The 25553-nt window shown below is 43.7% G+C and overlaps 1 protein-coding gene across 1 annotated transcript; it reads left to right on the top strand.

Moving 5' to 3' along the window:
* Positions 1-10536: 10536 nt before the first annotated feature.
* On the top strand, positions 10537-18463 carry LOC124798268 (pro-resilin-like). The gene is made up of 4 exons (XM_047261592.1): positions 10537-10645; positions 14209-15360; positions 16560-16821; positions 17625-18463. Exons 1-4 carry the CDS (start codon positions 10637-10639, stop codon positions 18194-18196), a joined length of 1995 nt encoding a protein of 664 aa, XP_047117548.1. The 5' UTR covers positions 10537-10636; the 3' UTR covers positions 18197-18463.
* Positions 18464-25553: the final 7090 nt, after the last annotated feature.

The raw sequence follows: 25553 nt of genomic DNA, 5'->3' as shown, positions 1-25553 counted from the left end.
ACTTAAGGATAGCGCAGTATAGGAGCAGGATCGTCCAACCGATTCAACAAACCTACAGTGGGTTGGTATTTAAGACGATACTTTACGGGCGTATCGTGCCCAGCTACTGTTGACCTTCTAAGATACAGGAATCAAATCTTCAAATGTGTGTGAAATCTTATGGGACTTAACTGGTAAGGTCATCAGTCCCTAAGCTTACACACTACGTAACCTAAATTACCCCCCATGCCCGAGGGAGGTCTCGAACCTCCGCCGGGACCATACAGGAATCAACCAAATAGAATTGCCTGCCATGTCCTCTGACAGTAACCCGATATAAGTTGTGCAGTATCGTTGCAGTATACTCACACTTATGGTGCAACCCTACAGTCCAACATTTCGGGCATGCGTACATCTTTAGGATAATGAACGAGCACACTGCCCTAAGGTAATGTTCTCTTTCTTCCAAGGTTCAGGAACCAATCTAACAGAATGCGGTATCTTCTGACATGATCGGAGCAAGCATCGGGGTCTAGTTGAAAAGTGCAGAAGCCGTCTTCGAAGACAAGCTGACTTCATGGGGCCTGACGTTTGAGATATGGCCAGGCTTAATTTTACGTCTCAGCTATGTTACGGGCAGCATACCAAAGGGGATTAAAGCACGATTCAATGCATGGAGTGCAGCAATAAATTACTAAATGTTATTCAGAAGAAGGTATTGGTTTCACAGATATTCAAACATATACACTTTCGAACAGAAACGAAGATCAGCGTGCCTAGTTGGTGATCGAACCAAACCTTCCTAAAGACGGAGAAGGGTGGAACAGTTGTATGACACCAAACTGGCTTTCAATCAACCAGATTTAGATTTTCCATTATTATCCACATAGAATTAGGCAACTTCCAGGATGGTTCCCTTAAAAATGATTTTCTTCGTATCCTTCCTCAACCTCCGCTTGTACTCTTTTGTTAGTAATATTGTAGTCGACTAACAGTATAAGCCACCATATTTCTTGCCTTCCGCCTAAATGCCAGGACTGCACGTTCTCGGTTGGTACCAGTTTTTGTATATTTTAGGTTACTACGTTGCTTAGTGTGATAGTGTGTGAACGCTGTTGCTGGAAGTAACTAAGAGCTGAGGTTTACCTATGCCAACCTGAAATGATTGAACGACTAAAGTAAAAAATAACAGAAGAACTCGCTACCGCCTCTTACCGTGATAACTCTCGTAGCCACGGGCAACTTCTGTATTGGATTCGTAGGTGTCAGATCTTGAATGATGATTGGTTTTACGAGGGGCTTACGATAAGCACAATAAGACTTCCTTTTTTCTCCGCTGTTTTCGACTGGAAAAAGCAGAATTTGCTGCGGGACATCGAGGAATATTCCCAATTCATTCAATGTAACTTCATGAAGTTCCCATAGGTGGCGCTGCTATATAGAGCCTTCAAAATTCCATCTGTAACGGAGGTGCGTTCCAAGCTGAGCTGTCATTGAGTTTCTTTTGGCGGAAAACCGAAGCATCACAGAAATTCAAAGGCGCTTGCAGAATGTCTACGGAGACCTAGCAATGAACAAAAGCACAGTGAGTCGTTGGGCGAGGCGTCTGTCATCACTGCAACGAAGACGCGCAAACCTTTCCGATTTCTCGCGTGCCGGCCGGCTGCATATAGTTGTGATTTGTGCAGTGTTGGAACGCGAGGACACTCTCATTCGAGGTGATCGATGGATCACAATCGAACACCACGCTGCTCAACTACTCGTATCTGTGGTAGTGCTGACACATTCTTGCACCAGTTGGGAGACTTGAAGGTTATATTTGACTACGACCAAATGAAATTCAGGATAGTTATTCCTTCCAGAATTGTGTTCTAACACTTAACGATGTTCAAACTACGACTGCTGTGCACACCATGAATACATCGCGTAGTTACCAGTGTGTCTGATGTCGTACCTTCTAATTTTATTTAAGAAACTATGAAATAGCATGAAATATAATAAAACATAAAAGAAGTGAGTATAATAAAAGGTTCGACTACAGAAAGACACGTTGCTGTGTGACAGCTATCTAATGGCTGTTGAACAAAGAAAATCAGCAAACTCAACAATGAGGAGTGTATTATTTCAGCCTGGCTGCTTTGGTAATACAGTAAGCATATTATCTACTTTATGTCGGTATGTACTTTGCGCGAGATTCCTGTGTCTCGGACGACGAAAACCCATTCTAATCGGGATTTATAAAATTATATATGTGTAACTAATATGACTCTCCTGACTATATATCGATCTGAGGGGAGCGAGTGGCAACCGCGTGGACAGTTTAACGTCCAGAAAGTCTATGGAAACCTGAGAGCGCAAAGCCTGTGTTGTGTTTTCTTTTGTAAGCATATGACGTCAGACAAATATGACGAATTGACGTTCTGGAGCGATTGCCGACCGGCAGATCGGGGATTATATTGCGAAGAGTATGGAAATTTTGTAAATTTGTGGTAAGTTCTGTGGGACCAAACTGCTGAGGTCATCGGTCCCTAGGCTTACACACTACTTAATCTAACTTAAACTAACTTACGCTAAGTACAACAAAAACACCCACGCCCAAGGGAGGACTCGAACTTACGACAGAGGCAGCCGCTCGAACCGTGGCCAGATGCCCCTAGATCGCACGGCTACCCCGCGCGGCGAAAGAAGTATGGCGGGTTTGCAAAACGTATCGTGCTGCGGTTTTTGCCAACAGAAGCAGGCATGCTGCTCCACAACGAAATATTCGAATTACAGTCAAGAGCCGATCTAGAACGGCGACTGATGTTTCGGTTCAAATTTTTATTGAAATTTACTTCGTTTCAAAGACATCACCGTCGCTCGTTTCCGCCCAATTTACGGTTAAACATTCTCTGTGGAAATTTATCGTATTTCTCCTGCCAGAAAAGTATTCCGAATGCGATAGATGAGGAGACTGTGACGGTACGTAGTAGACAACTGGACGCGGGTTACCTACTAGGCCACACCATATTTTTATCAATAAGTGAGCAAAGCGTGGTTTCTAATTCGTCGTAGACTTTATGAAGCTCTCCGGAGTAGAGTAAGCTGAGCAGCAGACTGCAGTTGTTGTAATTAGAAGGGAATGTATCTTTTGGTGGACGTGAGAGAAACACTAGAACTGAATGGCTACACTGAGATACCAGACAAAAATTTTCTCCTCACTCTAACGAAGATCATGGCATATCTTCCGACAGCATTATTAACGAAACGCCACATTTTGAACTGGCTTAGAATGGCATTACTAACATTAAAAACAGAGCACAAGTTTCAAAAGTCTTGCACAGTTACCCACGCAATTTTTTTTGGACTCATTAACGATGTCTGACATAACGGTTACCGAACCTCCTCTGGATTCGAGTCTTATCTGGTCACAGTTCTTCACGCAGCACATACTCCGGTAAAGAGCGGAAAAATCATTTTCTTTATTTACAGAAGCAGTGAAATAACAGTTAACTAAAAATAACAAGAGACATACCCCACCTGATTACATCCCCACGTTTGACTCTTAAGCGTTCCGGTTTCTACTTCTGAGATATGTAACGTGGGCTTCCCACTGATATACATCCTGCCCAAAGCTCGCTTGAAATAGTCTGTTTACTGATTGAACTTGCTGTGTAGTCTGTGATGAACTAACTGAGTGCGCTATTTACAGTAGTGAACCTTGAGATCTTGTTTATCCTATTGGATTCTGCGTAGGTTATTCACCTTCAGCTGTGTTAGTGACATTTTAGCTCGAGCGTTATATTGCATTGATATGTATTCTACATGCAATATCTTTGTTGCGAGAATGAGATTTTGACATTATACAGAAAGTAGGAAAGAGAGGGACATCAGCAGAAACGAAGATTCGTAAGTTACGATAGGACACCTCAGTCGGCTGGAACGTTACCTGTCAACTGCAGAGACTTTGGTTCGATTGTGTTCACATTCAGTTTACTCTGTCAGGTACATTTGCGTTCCTGTACTGGAAAGATTCGGTAGATGAATTTGAAACCAAATGTTGCTACGAATCTCATAATGACACCTAGTGCAACTGCAGCGGATGCAAGCGCTTCTTTCACCGATGTCAGGCATCTCGTCTGAAAAGTCAACACCGTGAAGGCGTTTAAAAGCAATAAATTTTAGTTTCCTTTTCCTGCAGAATTTACGCCTTAACTACTTTTCACCCTCATGGACAGTTATTAATTGAAAGGAACGTAAAGTTAACGTTAGAACAGGCGCAATTCACCATATTTTTTAACGTTTAGGGCCTACTTGAAAACTCTGTGAAGATCTTTTACGAAAAAACCTCTGCAATCAAGAAAAAAGAAAGTCTCATTGACCACATAATATTTCCTAACCATATTGCCCCAACAGCTGAATGTGAAAAACACATTCCAATTATGTAAAGGTTCGAAAGCAAAATTCATAATAGAAAAACCGAAAATCAAAATTGAGAAGGCCATATGATATTCAAAGTGAAAGAAAAGAATTTAAAAGCTAATAAATTTGTAATTTACTTTGTAATTTTAGAAGACAATAAGTGCACGGAATTCACATACTGCTACAGAATAATGTACTTTCAAATAAGGAAATATTCGTTGGTTTGATTAAGGGAACATATTCCACTTTCGAGATAGTTCACCCCCAATGCTGGTTGTCATATCTGCTGTTCACTTGCTTAAAACCTCGTGTTTGCAGAGCATCGGAGAACATTTTTACATTTAATATTAGATATTGTGCATTAACGGTAAATAAATTAGTTGTCTTACGCGTTTTAAAAGCGTGTCAGTTTGGCATTTCTAATATGATATCATATATTTCATTGTAGGCCTACGTTTCCTGACAATGTGTGTAGCGTTCGGCTGTTGAAAACAAGTAGTATGATTCGTGAGATTAAAGAACTTCAACTTTTCAGTGTCTCTTCCTGAGATTAAAACGGAACCAACACTTTAGGGCGCTTTATCTTTGCTTCGGTTGCCAGTAGGAGATTTACAAGTATCAATTAGTATTTCTCATTGCGAGGGTACTTTTTTCTTCAATGTGATCGCAGTTATGGGATTGTGAAAAGACAAATCACACGACTACACAGAACTTAAGCACCACAACAATGCGATGATTTCATTCAGCCCTCAAGGAAGACAGGGAAATTTGGAAATTTGTGGTAAGGTCATATGGGACCAAACTGCTCGGGGCATCGGTCCCTAAGCCTACACACTACTTAATCTAACTTAAACTAACTAACGCTAAGGACAACCCACACGCGCATGCTCGAGGGAGGACTCGAACCTATTACGGGGGTAGAGGAAGACAGGCTCTAAGTTTATTCAAATCTTTGTCGAAAGTATCCCGGATTTCATGAACTGGTGACCTAGGTTCCATAAAAATCAACAAAGTTCCTGTAAAAGTACTCATTTTCTATTTCCAAGTACCGGCAGTCTGAATACTCCTTACTTAAAGGTTACTAACCGCACCTAATTCCATTGAAGTTCTGGAGAAAAACACTTTCTTGCTGTTCAAGAGCGCCCCACATTCCAACACATATGACACACGATGAAAAAATTCCGATACAAAACCAGAAGATTCTGGATGTACTCAAGATAGTTACATACATTCCACATGAGTACAGGCCATCTTATGGGGAGGTGTTGATGTGACCAACAGCAGCTACTGCAGAGGATAGAGAATGTGAATGAAAGTGATGATGATAGAGTGAATTTTATAGATAATGCTTTCAAAGCGCGTGAGAAGCATAGACATTTCATATATATGTTGATATGTTGTATTATGAATATTTTGTGAAAACATAACTATTTGTGATATTGTAATAAGAAATTTCAATGCCTGGAGCATAATCAAATTGAAGAACGGAACAAATCCTCAGTTTTTAATACGTTCTTAAGGACGACCCAATGCATTTTTCCCAGGAGGTTAATATAAAGATTCTCATATTACTGTTTGGTTGAGATAAAACTGAAAATAAGAACGGGGCAAACGTTATTGTATTTTTCCACTAATGAGTTTTTAGATTCCTTTTTCAAACTACCGAGTCAAATTCTATACACATAGTCTAAATCACGTGTTTTATTGGCATGACCGGATTCCGCCTAAGTAGTCGATCTCCAGTTACATAGTAGTGCTTTTCGACAAAACGGAGTTATCATCAGTGACACAGCAGTAACCCAGACTTTTTTTAACAGTCATGATTCGTAATAACTGCTTCTCCTGGCGACACAATGTTACCCTCTGCATCAAGAAATGAACAACACAAAACAGAGAACAGTTGTAGCAGCGACAACGCATACTCGCATTCTTAATACTCGTAAGTTGACAGTTTTCGTAAATTCCGTCCATCTTTAATCGCACGTATTATTTTACCAAATTAGCCTATTTGGCGGTTGAAAGGAAAAAGGAACTAAAGACTTGCGTTATCAAGACGACTTTGTCTGTTGAAATGTAGTGGAAATGGAGTAGAATAAAGGCAGCTCACTTTTCCTTAAGTTTCTAGAAGGAACTCATTTTCAATAGCCAAATTAAATACTTTACTTCATTTGTGATTAGTTAATTTTGATAGCTTGTAAATTATGATACAACATCACACAAAAAATACGTTACGCGCTTACATTTGTCAGCATATTATGAGGCACGCGACGGATTTGAAAGACTAAAATAAAACTCAGAGGGTCAGAATTCTTCTTCATCTCTGCCTGGACGATTATTGAAATCAAACGTTCCAGTTACCAACTGTGCTGTAGTTTTATGGACATAACCGGTTTAGAATCAGTTACATGTCTTTTCAGAGGTATTAAGTGTTTATGTGGAGCCAAATTTTACATCAGCTGAAAACGACACATTTATCGAAATATATGCATTGTAGTATGTAAGCGAGCTATTTTCATCGTAAACTTGGGAATGACTTGTAATTGAGTCGAAATCGAATTTGTGAATTGCATTGTGTCTTAAAAGATAGCTAGATTGTCGGATTTCCATAAACAAGTATAAAAAGGATGAAATATGCTGTTGACAGCTATAATCAGCGCTCGAGTTATAGTCCGGCGTACAAATTCCATCTATTTTGAAGTTTTGATTTTCGTGGGTTCGAGGAGAATAACCGGACACGAAGCACTTTTTCGACTTGCATAATGAAATATAATCCGTCTCACTATAATGACTCTCACTACTAAAAATTTAGTCGCTCCATAACGTATAATAAAAGAGACTGTTGAGCATGACATAAATATTTTGTAGATACCACTTCCCATGTAAATATTTTGTGAAAATCGGTTTCTGTTGATATTGTATCAGAAATTTAATGAATCAAATCGTTTACACGAGGCTGATATTTTTACTACGCATACCTAGCTAGTTTCACTCGTTTCTCGTTCAGAAGTGCGTATTAGATCATCCTAAATTATCCTCGTAAGCAATATAAAACGGAAACCACACGCAGTTCTCAGTTATTGTCGTGATGTGAAATGCTTTTGTTTTTTTACTACTTACGAAGGTGATGTAGTCCATGTATCAAGCATTCGATAAGGTGAATCACAATCTGCGATTGTTTGTCGATGAGGCTGTGTTGTACGGGAAAGTGTGCTTTTAGATGGATAGAAGATGACTTAGACGGAATAAGGTTGGGGAAAAGAATGGTTCCTGAAAATGTAGAAAAATGCAAGGCAATGTGGATGAGTAGGAAAAATAACCCCGTAATGATCGAATACAGACTGCTTGACGGAGTCGTTTAGATTAAAAAGAACTTTGCAAAGCGATATGAATTGTAATGCAACAGTGGCAGTAGAGAAGGTGAGTGGTCGACTTCGGTTTACTGGGGGAGCTATAGGAAAACGTAGCTCATGTATAAGGAGCCCGTCTATGGAATACTGGTACCAGCCATTCTTGAGTACCGTTCAAGTGTTTGTGATCCCCACCATATCGAATTAAACGATGATGAGGAAGATATTTGGTTTGTGGGACTCTCTACTAAGCGGTTATCAGCGCCTTTTCAAATTCCCTATCTTTACTCAGACCAGTCTCGCCAGCTTCACGAATGATGATGAGATGATGCAGACGAAACGAACACCTAGTCGCCGAGAGGAGAAAATTCCTGAGCTGGCCGGGAATCGAAGCCGGGACCCCATGATGCGGAGACAGCAACGTTAGCCACTAGACCACGAGGTGAGGACTCGAATTAAAGGAGGTTATCGAAGCAGTTAAGACACATGCTGCTAGAATTTTTGCCGGTACGTTCGATCAACAGTCCAGTATTACGGAGTTACTTAGTGAACTCAAATAGGAATTCCTGGAAGAAAAGATGGAAGAACACCTCCGGCACCGACTGTTCATCGAACGCACCGGCAACAATTCTATCAGCGTGTGTCTTAACTGCTTCGATGACCTCCTTTAATTCGAGCACGCAACTCATGGACTAGTGGCTAGCGTTGCTGTCTCTGGATCACGTGGCCCCGTCTTCGATTCCCGGCCGGCTCAGGAATTTTTTTCGCTCGGGGAGTGGGTTTTTGTTTAGTCCGCATCATTTCATCATCATTCACGAAATTGGCGAGACTGGACTGTGTAACGATTGGGAATTTGAAAGGGCGCTGATAACCGCTTAGTTGAGAGCTCTACAAACCAAATATAGCCATAATCATCCTTTAGTGTTTAACGTTCTGACGACAACAAGGCCATTAATCACGGAGCAGAAAATGGGATTAGGGAAGGATGGGGAAGGTAACCGGCCGTGCCCTTTCAAAAGGACCATCTCGCAATTTACCTGAAACTTTTTAGGGAAATCACGCCACGTAAGACAGGATGGCAGGACGCAGATTTGAACCATCGTCCTCCCGAATGTGAGTCGAGCGTGCTAACCACTGCGCCACGTCGCTCGATCTGGAAGAAAAATGAACTTCGTTTCGCAATACACCAGTGAAAAATTTTTGAGGAACGGCATTTGCGGCTGATTGTAGAATGATTCCGCTACCACTAACAAGGACCGCGAAGACAAGCTAAAATAAATTAGAATTCGTATGGGAATGTTCCTCCATCACTCCGTTTGTGAGTTGAACACGGGAGGATGTGATCATTAATGGTAGAAGGTACCCTCCGCTACGGGCCATTTGGTGACTTGCGAAGTACTTATGTAGATGTAAAAGCATTTGAGAACAAACGCTCGAAACTACTTAGTGGCACCCGGGGTGGCCGAGCGGTTCTAGGCTCTACAGTCTGGAACCGCGCGACCGCTACAGTCGCAGGTTCGAATCCTGCCTCGGGCATGGGTGTGTGTGATGTCCTTAGGTTAGTTAGGTTTTTCTATGTTCTAGGGGACTGATGACCCCAGAAGTTAAGTCCCATAGTGCTGAGAGCCATTTGAAACTACTTTGTAATGCTCCATAAAGTACTGTTTTTGAATAACACCCTGGTGGGAAGGATGTAGCTCCTTAAATTAATCGGAAAAAATGTATCTAAAATTGTTTAGGTCCGCATTATCGTTCATAAAGAAACGAATCTACGCGACAGTTGGGTCATGCATTAGTAAAAAGCTCTCATCTGAAATAACAGTACCAAACCGCAGCGCGGTGTTAAGACAGTTGACGAGCCTCTTAAGCGACCGGGTGAACCAATCTGCTCGGCCGGGAGTTCCAGAGGAGGCTAATGTGGCGCCTATTAGCGGAGCGTCGTGAGCGGTTCCGGCGCCAGGCCCGGACTGATGGGCCGGCAGGCCACGACCGCCCGCCCGGGGCTGTAATTTGGACTCCTCTCTCCGCACGCGGCCGTCGGACAACGTCTTCTTCTGCTTCGTCTCTGCCGCCGTCCGCCGGCCTAGAGCGTCCGAAAGACGCCGCGTCCGAACGGCGACTGGCGGCGTAGCGGCCACCGCATCGCGAGCGTGACGACCCGATCGCATCACCCACGCCACGCCACGCCGCGCCGCGCCGCGGCGTATCCTTGGGGCCGATCTGACTGCCTCCGCGTCTCGCATTGCACCACCGGCCATCCTTGCCGATCGTGAGCCAACCGAGGGCGCATCCGCGAATCACGACCGTCTCGTGCCGTAGCCGCGGGCAGCGTCTGGCCGGAGGTCGGGGAGAGGTGGGGAGGGGGCGGTGCCTCCGGGCGGGAAAAAGGAGAAAAATACGCCCCCGGTCGAGCGAGCGAGAGAGGGAGAGGGTACTCACGTGTGTGCCGCTCAGCCGTGATCGCGTTCCTCTTCCCGCCGGGGGCGAAAGTGCCGTGCGCCGGCGCTTACGTCACCGGAGCGGCGCGCGCGTGATTTAGAGATGTCTTCCCCGGACCAGTTGCGGACGGCCGGACACGATTAACGGCGCACGCCTCGGCACAGCCACCCACTGCTGCCTCACCCCCTACCCCCTGCCCCCCTTTCTGCTACAAACGGACGGATGCACGACCCGCGGCCATGACGGAGGCAAGGTCGCGCGAGGAGCCGATGCTGCCGTGGAAGGGACACTTCGGCGAGACGGTAGCGTTCATCCCGAGCCACTATAAAAGCGGCGGCTACCGGCTCGGTAGTCACTCGCTTTCGAGCTCAGCTCAGTACAACCAGCAGTACGCAGCTGCTGGTCACCTTGCTCAAGAGACACCACTCGTTCTCCAACACCACAGACGACTCCATCGACCATCAGACGTCATGAACAGGGTAAGTCTCAGACTCCGCGCTAATAGTATTCCGATTCGTCCACATATCACGTAAATAGCTCTAAATCTCCAAAAAGGAACATTACATTTTCTTATACCGTTCTGTTATCAGCTGCACCAGTCACACTTCCAACAATCATCATCATCATCATCATCCTTTCAGAGATTATTCCATTCGACCTGTTCCGTCCTGAATTCATTCACATTTGCCTCCGTCTTCTCGGGCCTCTTCGACCAATCGATCTCAATCCTCGTATTGTCCCTTCTTTCTAAATGCTCTTCAAAAGAATGGTTCAAATGACTCTGAGCACTATGCGACTTAACTTCTGAGGTCATCAGTCGCCTAGAACTTAGAACTAATTAAACCTAACTAACCTAAGGACACCACACACATCCATAGCCGAGCAGGATTCGAACCTGCGACCGTAGCGATCGCTCGGCTCCAGACTGTAGCGCCTAGAACCGCACGGCCACTCCGGCCGGCTAAATGCTCTTCACATCTGATTCTCTTTTTCTATATTTTGCCCAGTACTGCAAACATTTGTAGCTGATTTTGTATATCCTTATTTATTATTTTATCAAAGCTGTGTGTTCCAGCAGTTCCCTAAGGAAATTCATTTTTGTGGCCTGTACATGACTCTGGTCTTTAAGTCTTAACGTCCACGTTTCACTGCCATATAAAATAACTAACACTACCACCAACTTATAACAGCTTCAGCTGCGTTTAGATCCGCGCTGTTTTCACGGTTCTTAGCAAAGTTCTGCATATTACCTTATATCTTCCTAAATTATTAATTATATCTATAAGATACGAGATATTAGAGCGTAAATAGCTGAAACGTTGAACCTGTTCTAAAATTTTCTCATTCAAAATAATCTTTGCTAGTACTGGGTGTTTGCCCTGGAATGCCGTGGTTACAGATTTAGAGGCAGAAGTTTCAAAATTGTATTCTTCAGAAATGTTACGTAGCAAATAAATAGTTCTTTGAAGGTTTCGCATAGTTACATACGCTAGTACATTTACTTGGTCCTTTCTAACATAATCCAAGGTGGTGCTGATCCTTCCATCTGTGTAGGATATCCAGTTACAACAAAATCTTCATCAATACTTCTCAAGTTACCTTACAAAGAGCGCTAACATTTTCCTCGTCCCTGTTTTATTTCCGAATATTGCCTGGAACTACGACTCTTGATAAGCCTTCACGAGACCTCTAACTTCTCTGACTTTCCCAGCGTAGACATTTCCCGAGTTGTGATCCTTGGTAGGAAGTAAAATCTTGCCCGTCTTTTCTTGGAACGTCTGCTATCTGAATTTTAACAGTAAACCTCTGAGAGATTCTCTTTTGTAGCACCTGACACCAGAGAGTATAGAGCGTCTTCGCTAACTGAATGCTTGTTTTGTATGCCGTTTCTTTCGTCGATTAATTAAATTTTGCTAAGGATTACTCTTGGAGTTTGCTCTTCACGGAACCAGTTTCTTCCGTTTGTTCCACTTCGCCACTCTGGACGATTGCTTTGAGACATTGCGGGATTGTTACCGGTTCCTGAATTTTATTGGCTATTGTAGCATCATGTTTCCCTGTATCGGTAGCAAAGCTTCAAATCAAATGGGAAAGTATCATTAAATTTACTGCCTAGTGCAATTTCATGGTATAGTATAGTCAAAGAATTTTCTTATGATTCTTGTTTCCAATATATGTCGTGTTACTCCACTCTTGATTCACGTCTTTAATTTAACGCCACTTCCGCGCTTTCATATCAGTTCTGCTAATTCCATATCCAACAGCTTCTCAATTGGCCCCACGACGCTAAGTGGGCTATTTGATAGACCTTTCCATCAGAAAAATATCTGAGGTGGTCATATGCGGTTGGTCCCAGCTCGAATTCATTTTTTTCTGGTATAAACCTCAGATACCTCCCCCATTCCTCCCCTAATCGCCAGAATGACTTATGGTTTATACCGTGTCAGTTATTATCTTCATCAGACTTGGAACTGTTCGCCATGATATAGAAAGTGAATGTACAAACTTGAGTCTACAAATGTCATACATTTCTTTCGCGCTGAAACTGTGACTACATTAAGACTATTCACTTTAGCTATAATCTCAAAGTAGAGTTTAATAATATAATCCAGCAGCACACAGATATTATTTGTCTAGAAATTCATCAATGTGGCAGAAGGCCTTGCCAAGTAGAAAAAAATCTCAGTTTGCTTTCAACATTGTTTCATTCTCTATCAATCTAAGGCCAACGGAGGTGGTAAAATATTTTTATGGCTGCACACCTTCTGTCAGAAGGAAGGTTAAACATTAGATAGTGGAGGCAAGCGACCAATATACCACTGTGATGGTCGGTTGGTTCTAATTACCTTTCACCCTGGTCGTTATAGCTTTATCCGTATAAAGACTGAGGATGTTGACCCCGGGAGCCAATTGAAGAATCCACCCAAGCATCCAAGGCAGCCTTCCTAAATATAAAGAACGCTCTTCGGATTTCGTACCCACTTCTTCTGAAGACGATCTCATGATTATACCCCGGCTCTATCTTTCCAGAGATTTAAATGCACTCCCGGTAAAGAAATTCAATTACCTTAACTACGTAGAGATATAGCGATAGCGTCGATGATGCACTCATATGCTGCATCTGTAACAAAGACGTTTTACGGAACTTTTCGTAGCTAAGTGACTCATCTTAATTACTTCATGAAAAATTATGACAATTCCACAAAAATAACTACTGACAATGTCGGTGTAGTAGCAGTTGAGCAACGGTTTTCTCCCTGTACTTATCGCGAGAAAAATAAACCCAACGCTGCTTGGTCGAGGGAAGCCTTTTAACAATACAAAACCTGATATTCATAGAGCTTACATGCATCCCAAAGTGAACTATTTATCTCAACGTCTCCGTTTTTGATTCCATTAAACGTAACCTAAACAGGATTCAACCAAAAACTCCGCATTTCAACTGCGATGTTTCTTTCCTAAGTATCTACCGCTCTTCGTTGTTACTTACAATCAACTGACTGAATTGGTTTTAATGAACCACGGTGAGCACTAGATGACGACTGGATGTGCTACTTGCAAAACAATATACTGTCTCTGATGATGGTTCATTAGAGTCTACATCTACATCTACATCTACGTCTATATTCCGTTAACCACCTAGCGCTGTGAGGGTGTTGAAATTATATGTTCCTCCCGTCCCTGTTTCATTCTCGAATACCTCATAGGAGAACTGATTGTGGGTAAACATCCATACTGGTTTCAATTTATCGAATTTTCTGGTGGTGATCACATAGCAGGACGTATGTGGGAGGATGTGACATGTTCTCCTGCCCTTCCTGGAATATACTCTTTCGAACTCTCAGTAACAAACCTCTACGTGACGCAAAACGCCTCTCTTCTGCCGTTTGCTTCAGAAACCAGTCATTCGCGACTAAAAGAGTACATTGGAAATAGACCACACACTTCAGTCTGATATTGTCCAATTTCATTACTGCAGTTATCTTTCATGTCTTCCCAAGCAGAGGGACATTCTAAACAGGTAACCTGCAATTCGTTGCAGATATTGATGGTACTGGCGGTCGCCGCGTTGGCGGCAGGACGCCCAGAACCGCCTGTGAACAACGCCTACCTACCACCCTCGGCCGGTGGCGGCCTGGGTGGTAACGGACACGGCGGCGGTTCTCCCTCCGCTACTTATGGCGCCCCAGGGGCGGGAGGCAACGGTGCCTTTGGGGGCGGCCGCAACGGTCAATCCGGTGCTCCTTCCTCCACGTATGGTGTCCCCGGGGCTGGAGGTGTCGGAGGCGGTGCAGCCTCTGGCGCTGGAGGCTTTGGGGGTGGTGCCGGAGGTGCCCCATCTTCCACGTACGGTGCACCGGGAGCTGGCGGGCGCAACGGTGGTAACGGTAGGGCCCGGCCATCTTCGACATACGGTGCTCCTGGAGCGAACGGCGGATTCGGTCCTGGTGGGAACGGCGTCGGTGGCGGCGCTCCTTCGGCGACATACGGTGCTCCTGGCGCGGGAGGCATCGGAGGTGGCAGAAACGGCGGTTTTGGTGGCGCACCCTCCAGCACTTACGGGGTACCTGGAGCAAGCGGTAATGGTGGTTTTGGCGGTGGCCGTAATGGAGGCAGAGCACCCTCTAGTACATACGCCGCTCCTGGAGCCAATGGCGGAATCGGTGGCGCTCCGTCTTCCACGTACGGGGCTCCTGGGGCAGGTGGTGCAGCTGGTGGACTTGCTGGAGGAATTGGCGGTGGCGCTCCGTCGTCGACGTACGGAGCTCCCGGTGCTGGTGGAGCTGGTCGCGGCTTTGGCGGTGGTGTCGGAGGTGGCGCACCTTCCTCCACGTATGGAGCTCCTGGAGCCGGCGGAAATGGCGGTGGATTTGGTGGAGCACCCTCTTCGACCTATGGCGCCCCTGGTTTCGGTGCTGGAAGGAATGGTGGAGCAGGAGGTAACGGAGTAGGTGGCGGATTTGGAGGTGCGCCGTCCAGCACTTATGGAGCTCCGGGAGGTGGTGCCGGTGGGTTTGGTGCAGGTGGTGCAGCAGGAGGTGCCGGAGGCCCATCGTCCACGTATGGAGCTCCTGGCGCAGGCTTTGGCGGTGGACCTGGAGCAGGCATCGGCGGAGGTATCGGCGGAGGCATCGGCGGAGGTGTCGGCGGAGGATCAGGCTACGGAAATGGCGCTGGAGACGATGGCTCGTCTGTAAGTGACATTCAATGAGACTGGTTTACCTTAAGTATAGTTTCGTACTTAGTACCTACTGTTCTCTGATACTGGCAGATTTTCCACACTTTCCTGAACTGCTTCATCATTTGATACTTCCCCTAATCTTCAATCCGAAGAATGGTTGTCACCAGTTTGATTGACGTCAGAGGGTTTAGCAGCAGAGCACCAAAGCTTACATCTTTCTGCCTAGTCCTTCTGACTTAAATTTCCACAAAGGTATCTGTTCTCTTAGGACACTGTCATTTGAGACCTCAAATCTAGAGAAATACCTGAAACATCGTAAAGGAATTCTGCTTTTATTGGTCCTGAATCACTGTGTTTGAGTATTGTAGATATACAACATCCAAAACGTATGCTAAACATCTTCTCCTGATTTACTGTTGTAGGTTAATCTGCTGACCTTTTCATTTAAAACACATTTTCCCGTCATAGGTCTCATGTTGACTACTCCCAGTAACATAAGTTTTGATATAGAATTAGTTAATACAAGAATCTCGAAATGAATTTGCTGTGATCTGTAAGGAAAATAGAACATAGGACACTAGAATTTAATATCCTATCGATGACGAGATAATCAGAATTGGAGCATAAGATCGTGCAGTACAAGAATGGGCTGAGAAATCACCCATGTTCTTTTGAAAGGATCATCCTTTCATTATCTTAATTAATATGGGGGAGGCATTGAAAATCTTCTTGGACAGATGGGAAACTGTGCCCAACTACACTTCAATGCGAGGCTAGTGCCTTAACCACTGCGCCCCTGTCTTGCTGTGTGGCTTCAGGCAGCTTGACAGAGATCAAGGTCTGCGTCAGAAGTTGCTTTCTCGCAATTGTAGCTTACAGGTCAGCTTATAACGGTGTAGATTTGACTTGCATTGGTCGTAACTGTTATCTCTACACACTTCTCTGGAAGGAATGAATGGGTTTGTGGTCATATGAAGGAGGTAAAGTGTGATGCATTTCGGATATGGTTCTTCTTCTCACCATCACACTAGCAGTATTTTACTGTGACAGTCCATGTTTCCAGTACTTTTGCTCAGCTCGACACCTTTATCTTGTCTGCAGCAGTGGTTAAAATGTGTCTTAGTCTCGGAGCAGCGTAACGAGGAAGTGGTAAATTTTTTAAGCATGTGGCGAGACAGATGGTGGATTATGGGCTCTGTGTGCTTTCCCAGGAGCCTGCCAAGTACGAGTTCAGCTACGAGGTGAGCGATGCGGAGACTGGCACGGAGTTTGGACACAGCGAGTCTCGCGATGGTGACGTGGCCCAGGGATCCTACAACGTGCTGCTGCCTGATGGCCGCAAGCAGATCGTCGACTACCAGGCGGACCAGGGAGGCTACCAGCCCGAGATCCGTTACGAGGGAGAGGCGTCCACTGGCGCTGGGGCGGGTGCCGGCGGCTTTGGCGGACCCGGAGGAGCTGGTGGCGCAGCAGGTAGAGTAGCCCCCTTCCAAGAAATACTAGCAGCCAGAATTCGTGATTTTGTGGCAGCGAAGAGGTAGCTGTTAGCTTAGACTCTAAACATGCTGCTTATCATAAGCATTAATGACGTGTCATTCACCTGATCCCTGTTCTAGACTTTCCAGTTATCATGATTCATTCCAAAGTTGCTCAACCAAAAGTGAATCCCAACCAACATCCTACTGAAGCCTAGTGTGCTAACCTCACCCTCCTCAGTTATATTAGTGGAGATCCCACCCAGAAACCATATCATACCTGAAATGTCTTGATTGCAATTATTCCATCATAAAGGGTAGTCTGACCTTCATTATTTTATTTAAACAGATCTCTTGATAATGGAGCTAAGTGCCGTCGTGTTCTTTTTTCTTAATTGCTCTATAGTGCCTGTTCTTATTAACAGTCCACAATGAACAGGAAATGCAAATGATCTCACATTCTAAGTTCCTGGAGCTGAGGTATAAAAGTGATTTAGTGTCAGCTACTATCCAGACACACACAAACACACAGCTGCTTACGACTATAGACAATACTGATAGTAATGCCTGATGTGTCTTGTCTTGCCTCTTTACAAGTTTTAGAAACTATTCCCTTTCTCGACAAGAGATCTGAAGTTGAAAACAATGAGATTCCTCTGGACGCTAGAACTAGAGACTGCATCTAATTTTACACGCAATTTTACCCTGGAATCTGTTAAGTTCTCTCAAAATTCTTGTGAAAGAAATTTCAGAAGCAAGTATGTCACTGATGATTATTTTAACTCTGCTCTCTTCTTGAAGGTGGCTACCCAGGATCTGGTGCTGGTGGAGCTGGTGGCTATCCAAGTGGAGGAGCTGGAGGTGCTGGAGGCTATCCCAGTGGTGGTGCTGGAGGTGCTGGAGGATATCCCAGTGGTGGTGCTGGAGGTGCTGGAGGATATCCCAGTGGTGGAAATGGGGGTGCTGGTGGTTACCCTAGTGGAGGGGCTGGTGGTGCTGGAGGATACCCCAGTGGTGGCCCAGGAGGTGCAGGAGGCTATCCCAGCGGAGGAGCTGGTGGCGCTGGAGGATATCCTAGTGGTGGAGCTGGAGGTGCCGGTGGTTATCCCAGTGGTGGAGCCAACGGAGCTGGAGGATACCCAAGCGGTGGTGCAGGAGGTGCTGGAGGCTACCCTAGTGGCGGTGCTGGCGGCGCAGGAGGATATCAAAATGGAGGAGCTGGAGGTGCTGGTGGCTACCCTAGAGGAGGACCAGGAGGTGCCAGTAATGGTGGATACCCCAGTGGCGGCGCTGGTCGTGGTGGCGGCGCAGGCGGCCGTGGAGGATATCCATCAGGTGGTCCAGGAGGCGCCGGTTCTCATCCGGGATACTAACTGTTTTGCCCACTACTCCAAACGATGACGGACTCAGCAAAGTCACAGCAACGAATACGCTTCTGCCCTGCTCTATATAATCACGATATGTTATGTATATTACCTAATTATTGTAACTTACAAGGATCTCGTCCTGTTTGTGTGTATGCATGCTGAAACTAGTTTATATGTGTTTATTGTGTTTAACATGTACTGTGTACATGACATGTTATTTATTTACCTAATTACTCCTCTATGTTATGTAAGTGAGCTTCAAAACTATGTATATTGAAGTGCAAGTCACATATGCATTACAAAAATAAATTCATTAATTGAAACGATATCTCATAATTTTCAAACAGTACCTACACCTTCAGGCATTACCTGCTGTCACTGAAATACACTGAAATCGACTTTCAAAGGAACATTACTGATTTACGAGAAAAACTATACATAATAATACGAGAGCATTTGATTGTAGTTGTATTTTTCTCAAAGAAGGTACTGAGATACATCTGCATCTTAAGGGCGCAAATAAATGGGAAATAACATCAGTTCCATAATACGTCACTCCGGCACAAGTAACTTCTCGCAAATTTACATCTACATCTGCACCGATATTCTGCAACCCATCTTACGGCACTTGGTGGAGGGTACTCGGTACTATTACTAGTCATTTCTGTTCCTGTACCACACACAAATAGAAGGAGGCAAAAAAGAGTGTCCATATGCCACAGTATGAACCTTAATTTTTCGTATCTTATCTCCGTGATCCTAACGCGCAATATATGTTGGAAGCAACAGAATCGTTCTGCAGTAAGCTTCAAATATCGGTTCTGTAAAGTTTCTCAGTAGTGCTTCTCACAAAGAACGTTGCCTTTCTTCCAGTTTTTCAGTTATTCCCATTTGAGTTCCCAAAGCATTTCTGTAACATATGTTTCTCGAGCCTATTAGTAACAAATCTAGCAGCCAGCCTCTGAAGTTCTTCGATGTCTTCTTCTATTGCGACCTGGCAGGGATTCCAAACGCTGGAGCAATACTCAAGAATAGCATTCGCCTTTCCTACCACAGATCTCACATGCACGTTCCAATTCATATCGCTTTACAACGTTACGCCCAGATATTTAAATGACTTGTCTGTGTCAATCAGGACACTACTAATGTTGTCCCCGAACATTACAGGTTTGTTTCTCCTACTCATCCGCATTAACTTACATTTCTCTAGATTCAGTGCCAGCTATCATTCATCACACCAATTATAAATTTTGTCCAAGTCATGTTGTATCCTCTTACTGTCTCTCAGCTTCGACACTTTACCGTACGCTACAGCACCATCAGGAACAACCGCGAATTGCTGCCCACCCTGTCCGCAAAATCGTTTATGTGTACGGAGAATAATAGCGGTACTATCATACTTCTCGAGCACATTCCCGACGATATCCCTGTCTCTGATGAGCACTAGCCGTCAAGGACGTGCTGTGTTGTATAACCTAAGACGTTTTCGAGGCAGTTACATATTTGTCAACCTATTCCATATGCCTGCACCTTCTTTAACAGCCTGCGTTGGGGCACCTTGTCAAACGCTTTCCCGAAATCTAAAATATAGAATCCGCCTATTGCCCTTCATCCGTAGTTCGCAGTATATCATGCACGAAAAGGGCAAGCTGAATTTCGCACGAGCGATGCTTTCTCAAACCACGCCAATTTGACGATATAAGGCTCTCGGCCTCAAGAAATTCATTCCATTAGAACTGAGAATATGTTCAAGGATTCTGCAGCAAACCGGTAATTCTCTGTATGCAAATTGTAATTTTCAAGTGAAATACCGAAAATATATTTATTTTGTAACTTATTGGATAGAAACAGATATTATGCTGTGAATGTAATCACTATTCTCTAGTTACTTTCACAGTCCTTATAAAATACAGAAAACGTTATTGAAATTGGATGTCTACTGAGCTAATTATGGCACACTGAAAATTCACCGATCAGGGTCACGAAGCATTTGCAGCTTTACAGTAAAAACACAGGAAGTTAATAATGATATTCAGTTTTTCCTCTAATGGTTCATACGTCCCTGTCAAGGGAATATTTTTTATTGTCTTAAAGAATGAGATCATATTTAAATGTTGTGTGCAATATATTCTGCAACGTAAGAGCTAGGCCCCTGAATCGTGCATGTATTCAAATTACTGTTTTTCATTAATAATTTTATGAACGCCTTTCCTTAACCTTGTCACTTCCAGCTATGAAGTGTGCTGCTCCTAGTAGGAGTAGCTCAGTGTACTGTATTATCGTGATATATTACATTCCATCCTTCTACATATGATAGCACAATTAAAATAACTGGCACAATTTAATAAAAATTTTCTTCTCCCATTGGAGGATTAACTATCCCGAGGTATGTATTCTACTTGTTCATCAATTTGGAGTAGATAAGTAAGATGTCAGCTGTTAATCAGCTGTTTGCGAACGTTTATTGGCTGCCTACGTTTTGACTCGACCTCTTGCAATGGAATTATGACCCGTGTGCATGGTTTACGTCAAGCATGTACCTGACCATAGGATATGTGGAGAGTGTAATTAATGCTCCTAAAAAAAAATGTCCTATAACATCGGTGCGAGCGCCCAAAGTTGTCTTTAGAAATTATAGTCACGTGCCTCGGGCGGCTGTTTGACAGTTACTGTCGGACTACGGCAAGAATAAAGTGAATGTATTGTAGAATTGTAGAATTTTACGAAACTAATTGTCCCAAGCGACATTTTTGTTATAAGACTGGAAGCTATTTACAAACTAAAGGGTCTGAGACTTCTTATAAACTTTTATGGGCTGCATGCATAATATACCACGTCACAGGTAGACTACTGAATTTTTCCACTTTTAGGGAGCGCAGATTTGAACTTAGCGGCATATAATTATTTCAAGTAATAATGGAGTATTCTGAGCCTAACAAATCGAAAACGTGTCAAAGGGTTTTTGTGTTGTAGGAGGGCTTGCTTTCGAAGTGAACTTTCAAGATTCAACATGCTTCGTTCTTAGCGGATTCAGTCTTACGTTACTTTAATACATCTGGTATTGTCAGAACAGGAGAAAGCGATCGTAGGCAGACAATCAATTGTAAAATTATAAACATTTTGAGAACTTTCTAAGAAATTTCTTAAACATTTCAAAATTTTTCTGTACATTACATTTATTCATTTATATGGTTCTGCTAATGAATGGCAATTGGTTATGTCGTGCAGTACTGAGTGGTTATAATTAAACATTTCCTATTTAACACTTTATGACACGGAAACTAATTAAAGTTCGAGGACCAAACTTCGTAGCATTAATTTCAAGGACATTGGGAAGAGAAATAATGCGGAATCAGTTCAATTGAAACACTTTTAATGTGATGCTACGATACATCATACCATTACAAACCGGTACTATTACTGTTCGTCAGTGCCCAGAAAAGTCGGAAAGCGCAGGACTGCATTCTGCACAGCGGAAAGGAGCATGTCGTTTTTTATGCTGGCTATCTTGATATGCTACGCTTCAAATCAGCACATGTGTGAATGTTCGCCTGAAAAATCCTGTCCTTCAGCTATCCCCACAACCAGATATCACAGGGAGCGAGATCAGGTGATTGTGCCAGCCAACTGTTAGGAAACGATTGGCTGATAATGTGAGCGTTTCCAAATGTGTTTCGGAGAAGCAGATGAACTTTAGGAGGGATGAGTGGTGGGGCCCAATCTTGCAAGAAAACTTGTTTGGTTCAATACGTCTCTCTCCTGTAGGGCGGGTATGACACCTTGGCGAAGCACATCGCAGTAACGCCGGCTAGTCCCATTGCACGTCTTTGCTCCTCGAGCGCCAACCTGTTCAAAAAAGAACGGTTCAATGATGAACTTAGCCGTGAGGCCATACCATACGGCGACACGTTCACCATTTAGACGAACTTCATGCACAGTGACTGGAGATGAAGATCCCCACATTCGGCAATTGTGTGTGGTCATCTCATCCGTCAGAGAAAAATAATCTTTTTCTGTCCATAGGAATTCCTTGCGAGAAAGTGGTGAGCGAAGTCAACACGTCGTCGAGGGTCCTGTGGTGTGAGCTGCTGTACGGTATGAATCTTGTACGGATGTCATTTGAGAATAGTTCGGAGCATCTTCTGTACATGAACCACGGGATGATCAGCTGTCATGGACACAGCATTCGTACTGCCTGACGGTCAGGAATTGCGCTCAGCGTTGTCTGCCGTAGCAACAGCGATTTCATCAACCACCTGTGGTGCAACTGGTCGTCGGCTTGTTCCCGGAGCGACGCCCAGTTTTCCAGTTGATTCGAACTTCTTCATCATGCTTCTTCCAGCATGGTGAAGAAAGAGGATCCTTCCTTAATCCTTTCAGCTGGAGATATTGTCGGAGAGTCGCTCCAGTATTACTGCTTTCATGACAGAGCTTTATCAATAATGCCCTGCTCCTTTTGTCCACGCTCATGTTGACACATCAACAAGTGTACTGCGACTGGTCAGATGTGTGAGACTATGAATCACGATGATTTATCACAGAACCTGGTGGTCATAGTTGGACTGGACGGTGGTGCTGTGACGCATGGAAATCATGCACTCAATAGGCTGGACATTAGTGCTACCTAGTTTGGTAGTCGTACGGTAATTAGTTTCCATCTTATAACGTGTGAAATAGGGAAAGTTTAAATGTAACTACCAGGTACTTTGTAATATTTGTTTGCCTCGTATATTTAAGTCACGCGACATTTATAATCATCTTAAATCCCTAACTTTGTAATATAATTTCATATCCCCTGTCCTTTGCAACACGCATTAACGTAATATCAATTTAATTGCTTCCAAAATCAAAAGGAAGAAAAGAAAAACCTCTTCTCACACTTACCATACGCCAACTGCCGGCACTTCCTGTAACTGCCAGCTTGCCATTTTCATGTGAACACAACGGTCAGTACTGTTGTAACTATAAGTACATGGGGGTCATGTGCTATCCAGTGTACATACATTATTACCCTTTGCGCAGGCTACCCAGTGTGACGATGTTCTATACATATTTTACGTTTTGCTATTGACTTCAAGTACAACTCACATGGTATGTTTCACTACGGATATTTTACTGTTTTGAATACTCATTTTGCTATTATATGCTGTTAATTAAAAGCAAACATTTCCGACTTGCTTCTTTCTTTTCGTAGGCAAATGTCCGCTTGCAGCTACTACCTGTAAAGGATGTAATTACATAGACGCTGGCGCTGTAGGGTTTTAGGTTTCAGTTTCTATCGTAGATAGCGTTTATGTTCAACGAAGTAGCCTTTCTCTGAATAGATATTTCTTATTCTTATTTGTTTGCCAGTAAATAATACATTTCCTTTAGGTTCGTCTTACACTGTACGTAGCATATTTTACCTGGAGTTTAAAATTAGAATGTTATGGACGATGCAACGATCTTGAACACTCTAGTGCATTCGTAATATTGAATGTGGTATGTTATTATTTCTCTGTAAATATTTTTAAAAGTAAGCCAATAGCAATTTTTACATTGTTACTTAGGAAACATTTCTTTTGGTTTGTCTGTTCTCAGATCTGAAGATGGTAGTTAATGTATAGAAACTGGTCATCACTATCTAAATAATTTTTCAATATCAAATTCGATTCGGACAATATATAGACGAATTCTGAAACTTCATGGAAAGTTTTTAAAATTGCTTACTTTATGTCTCGAATAACGCCAATCATCACAGTATAGACAGCGCTTTTCTGCAGACAGAACTGCGATAGCTATATATAGGTTGAAGATTACATGTTGCTGGACTATTTTCAGTGTACCTATTGTAGCAATCTGCAGGGCCTTATTGCGTGCGTAGAAAATAAAAGCTTTAGGGAGTTGAGAGCGAACTGCATAGAGGGAACTGACCGCGATTAGATTGTTGCCTCTGATGAAATGTACTTAAGTCATTTTGGTGAAGATTCATTACTTTCAGATTTTGTCGATTTATCTCTGTCAAGTTTTCTATTATTGGTAGTGTCGACTGCATATCTTGCAATGGGTCATACTTAGCTGGCGAGAGTCGTCTTTATCATGTCGTGGACTCCGTAACTAAACGGTAGGCCTTAACCGCAGCAGCGCCAAGAAGGATAGCAAATAATGATTTCTCAGTTGTTGTGCCTATACGATATCGTAAGAAGAACACACAGTTAAATATGCAACTCATTTGAGAGTACACGGATAGCGAAAATTATGGATAGAGGTACTACCCCTGGCAGAAATAATGGCTCACAACTGGCTGGATACAGAGTCGAACTGAGACTGGATGACAAATACCTGAAGTATCCGGACACCTGTTAGTGGATATTAATACGGGATATACCCACCGGTTCCCGTTTGGCATCTTGATATCTGCTGGAAACACTTTCAGTGTGGTGTCTGGATGTCTGTGAAGGAATGAAAGCCCAGTCTTCCTCCAAAGAGGAAAGCAGAGAAGGAAGGCAATGATGTTGGACGCTAGGATTTGAGCGAAGTCGATATTCCCACTCATCCCAAAGATGTTCCACCGGGTTCAGGTTGCGATTCTGAGCAGAGAAGTCCATTCCCGGAATGTTAGTCCACACACTGTTGCGTCACGGATGCTGCTGTTTCACAAGATGCATTGTCATGCTGATGCTGGCATCGTTTCCGAACTGTACGTGATAGAAAATGCTGCATTCCAAATTTAGAGTTTCCTTAAGTAAAATATAGATATCAAATCCTAACCGCGAAAATCACGTCTGCACCATGACACCATTTCGTTCTGTGTCACTGCTCACACTACATATGATGGCAGGTAACGTTCAACAGGCGTTCCTCAAACTCAAACCTTTCCGTCCGATTGCCACGGGTTATAGCATGATTCTTCGTTCCAAGTCTCTCGTTTCGGTAGAGATACTATCCAGTAGCGTCGGTCTTTAGAGCATCTCAAGCGTCGCTTAGCAGACTACAGACGTACGTGGCATACGAGGAGCTGTTCGGCATTGTACCCGTTCCCTACAACCCCTGTGTACAGCCAGTGTGCTACCGGCACTCCTGGTAGCTCTCTGGAACTCGCGAGTGATTCCTTGCGTTCATTTCTTGCGATTTTATACAATCACTTCATGATATTCGGCATTTCCGTCAGTAAATCACACCTGCCTGGTATTGGTTTAATTGTGGCTGTTCCTTGGCGTTTACAATTCACAGTCACTTCACTTGACGAAGGGTCTGTTCCTAAAGACTGGAAAGTAGCACAGGTCACACCAATATTCAAGAAAGGAAATAGGAGTAACTCATTGAACTACAGGCCCATATCACTGACCTCAATTTGCGGTAGGATTTTGGAGCATATACTGTA

The sequence above is a fragment of the Schistocerca piceifrons genome, chromosome 5, assembly GCF_021461385.2.
Source record: "Schistocerca piceifrons isolate TAMUIC-IGC-003096 chromosome 5, iqSchPice1.1, whole genome shotgun sequence".
Lineage (NCBI taxonomy): Eukaryota > Metazoa > Arthropoda > Insecta > Orthoptera > Acrididae > Schistocerca > Schistocerca piceifrons.
Note: the sequence above shows the minus strand (reverse complement) of the source record. Positions and strands in the feature narration are given on the sequence as shown.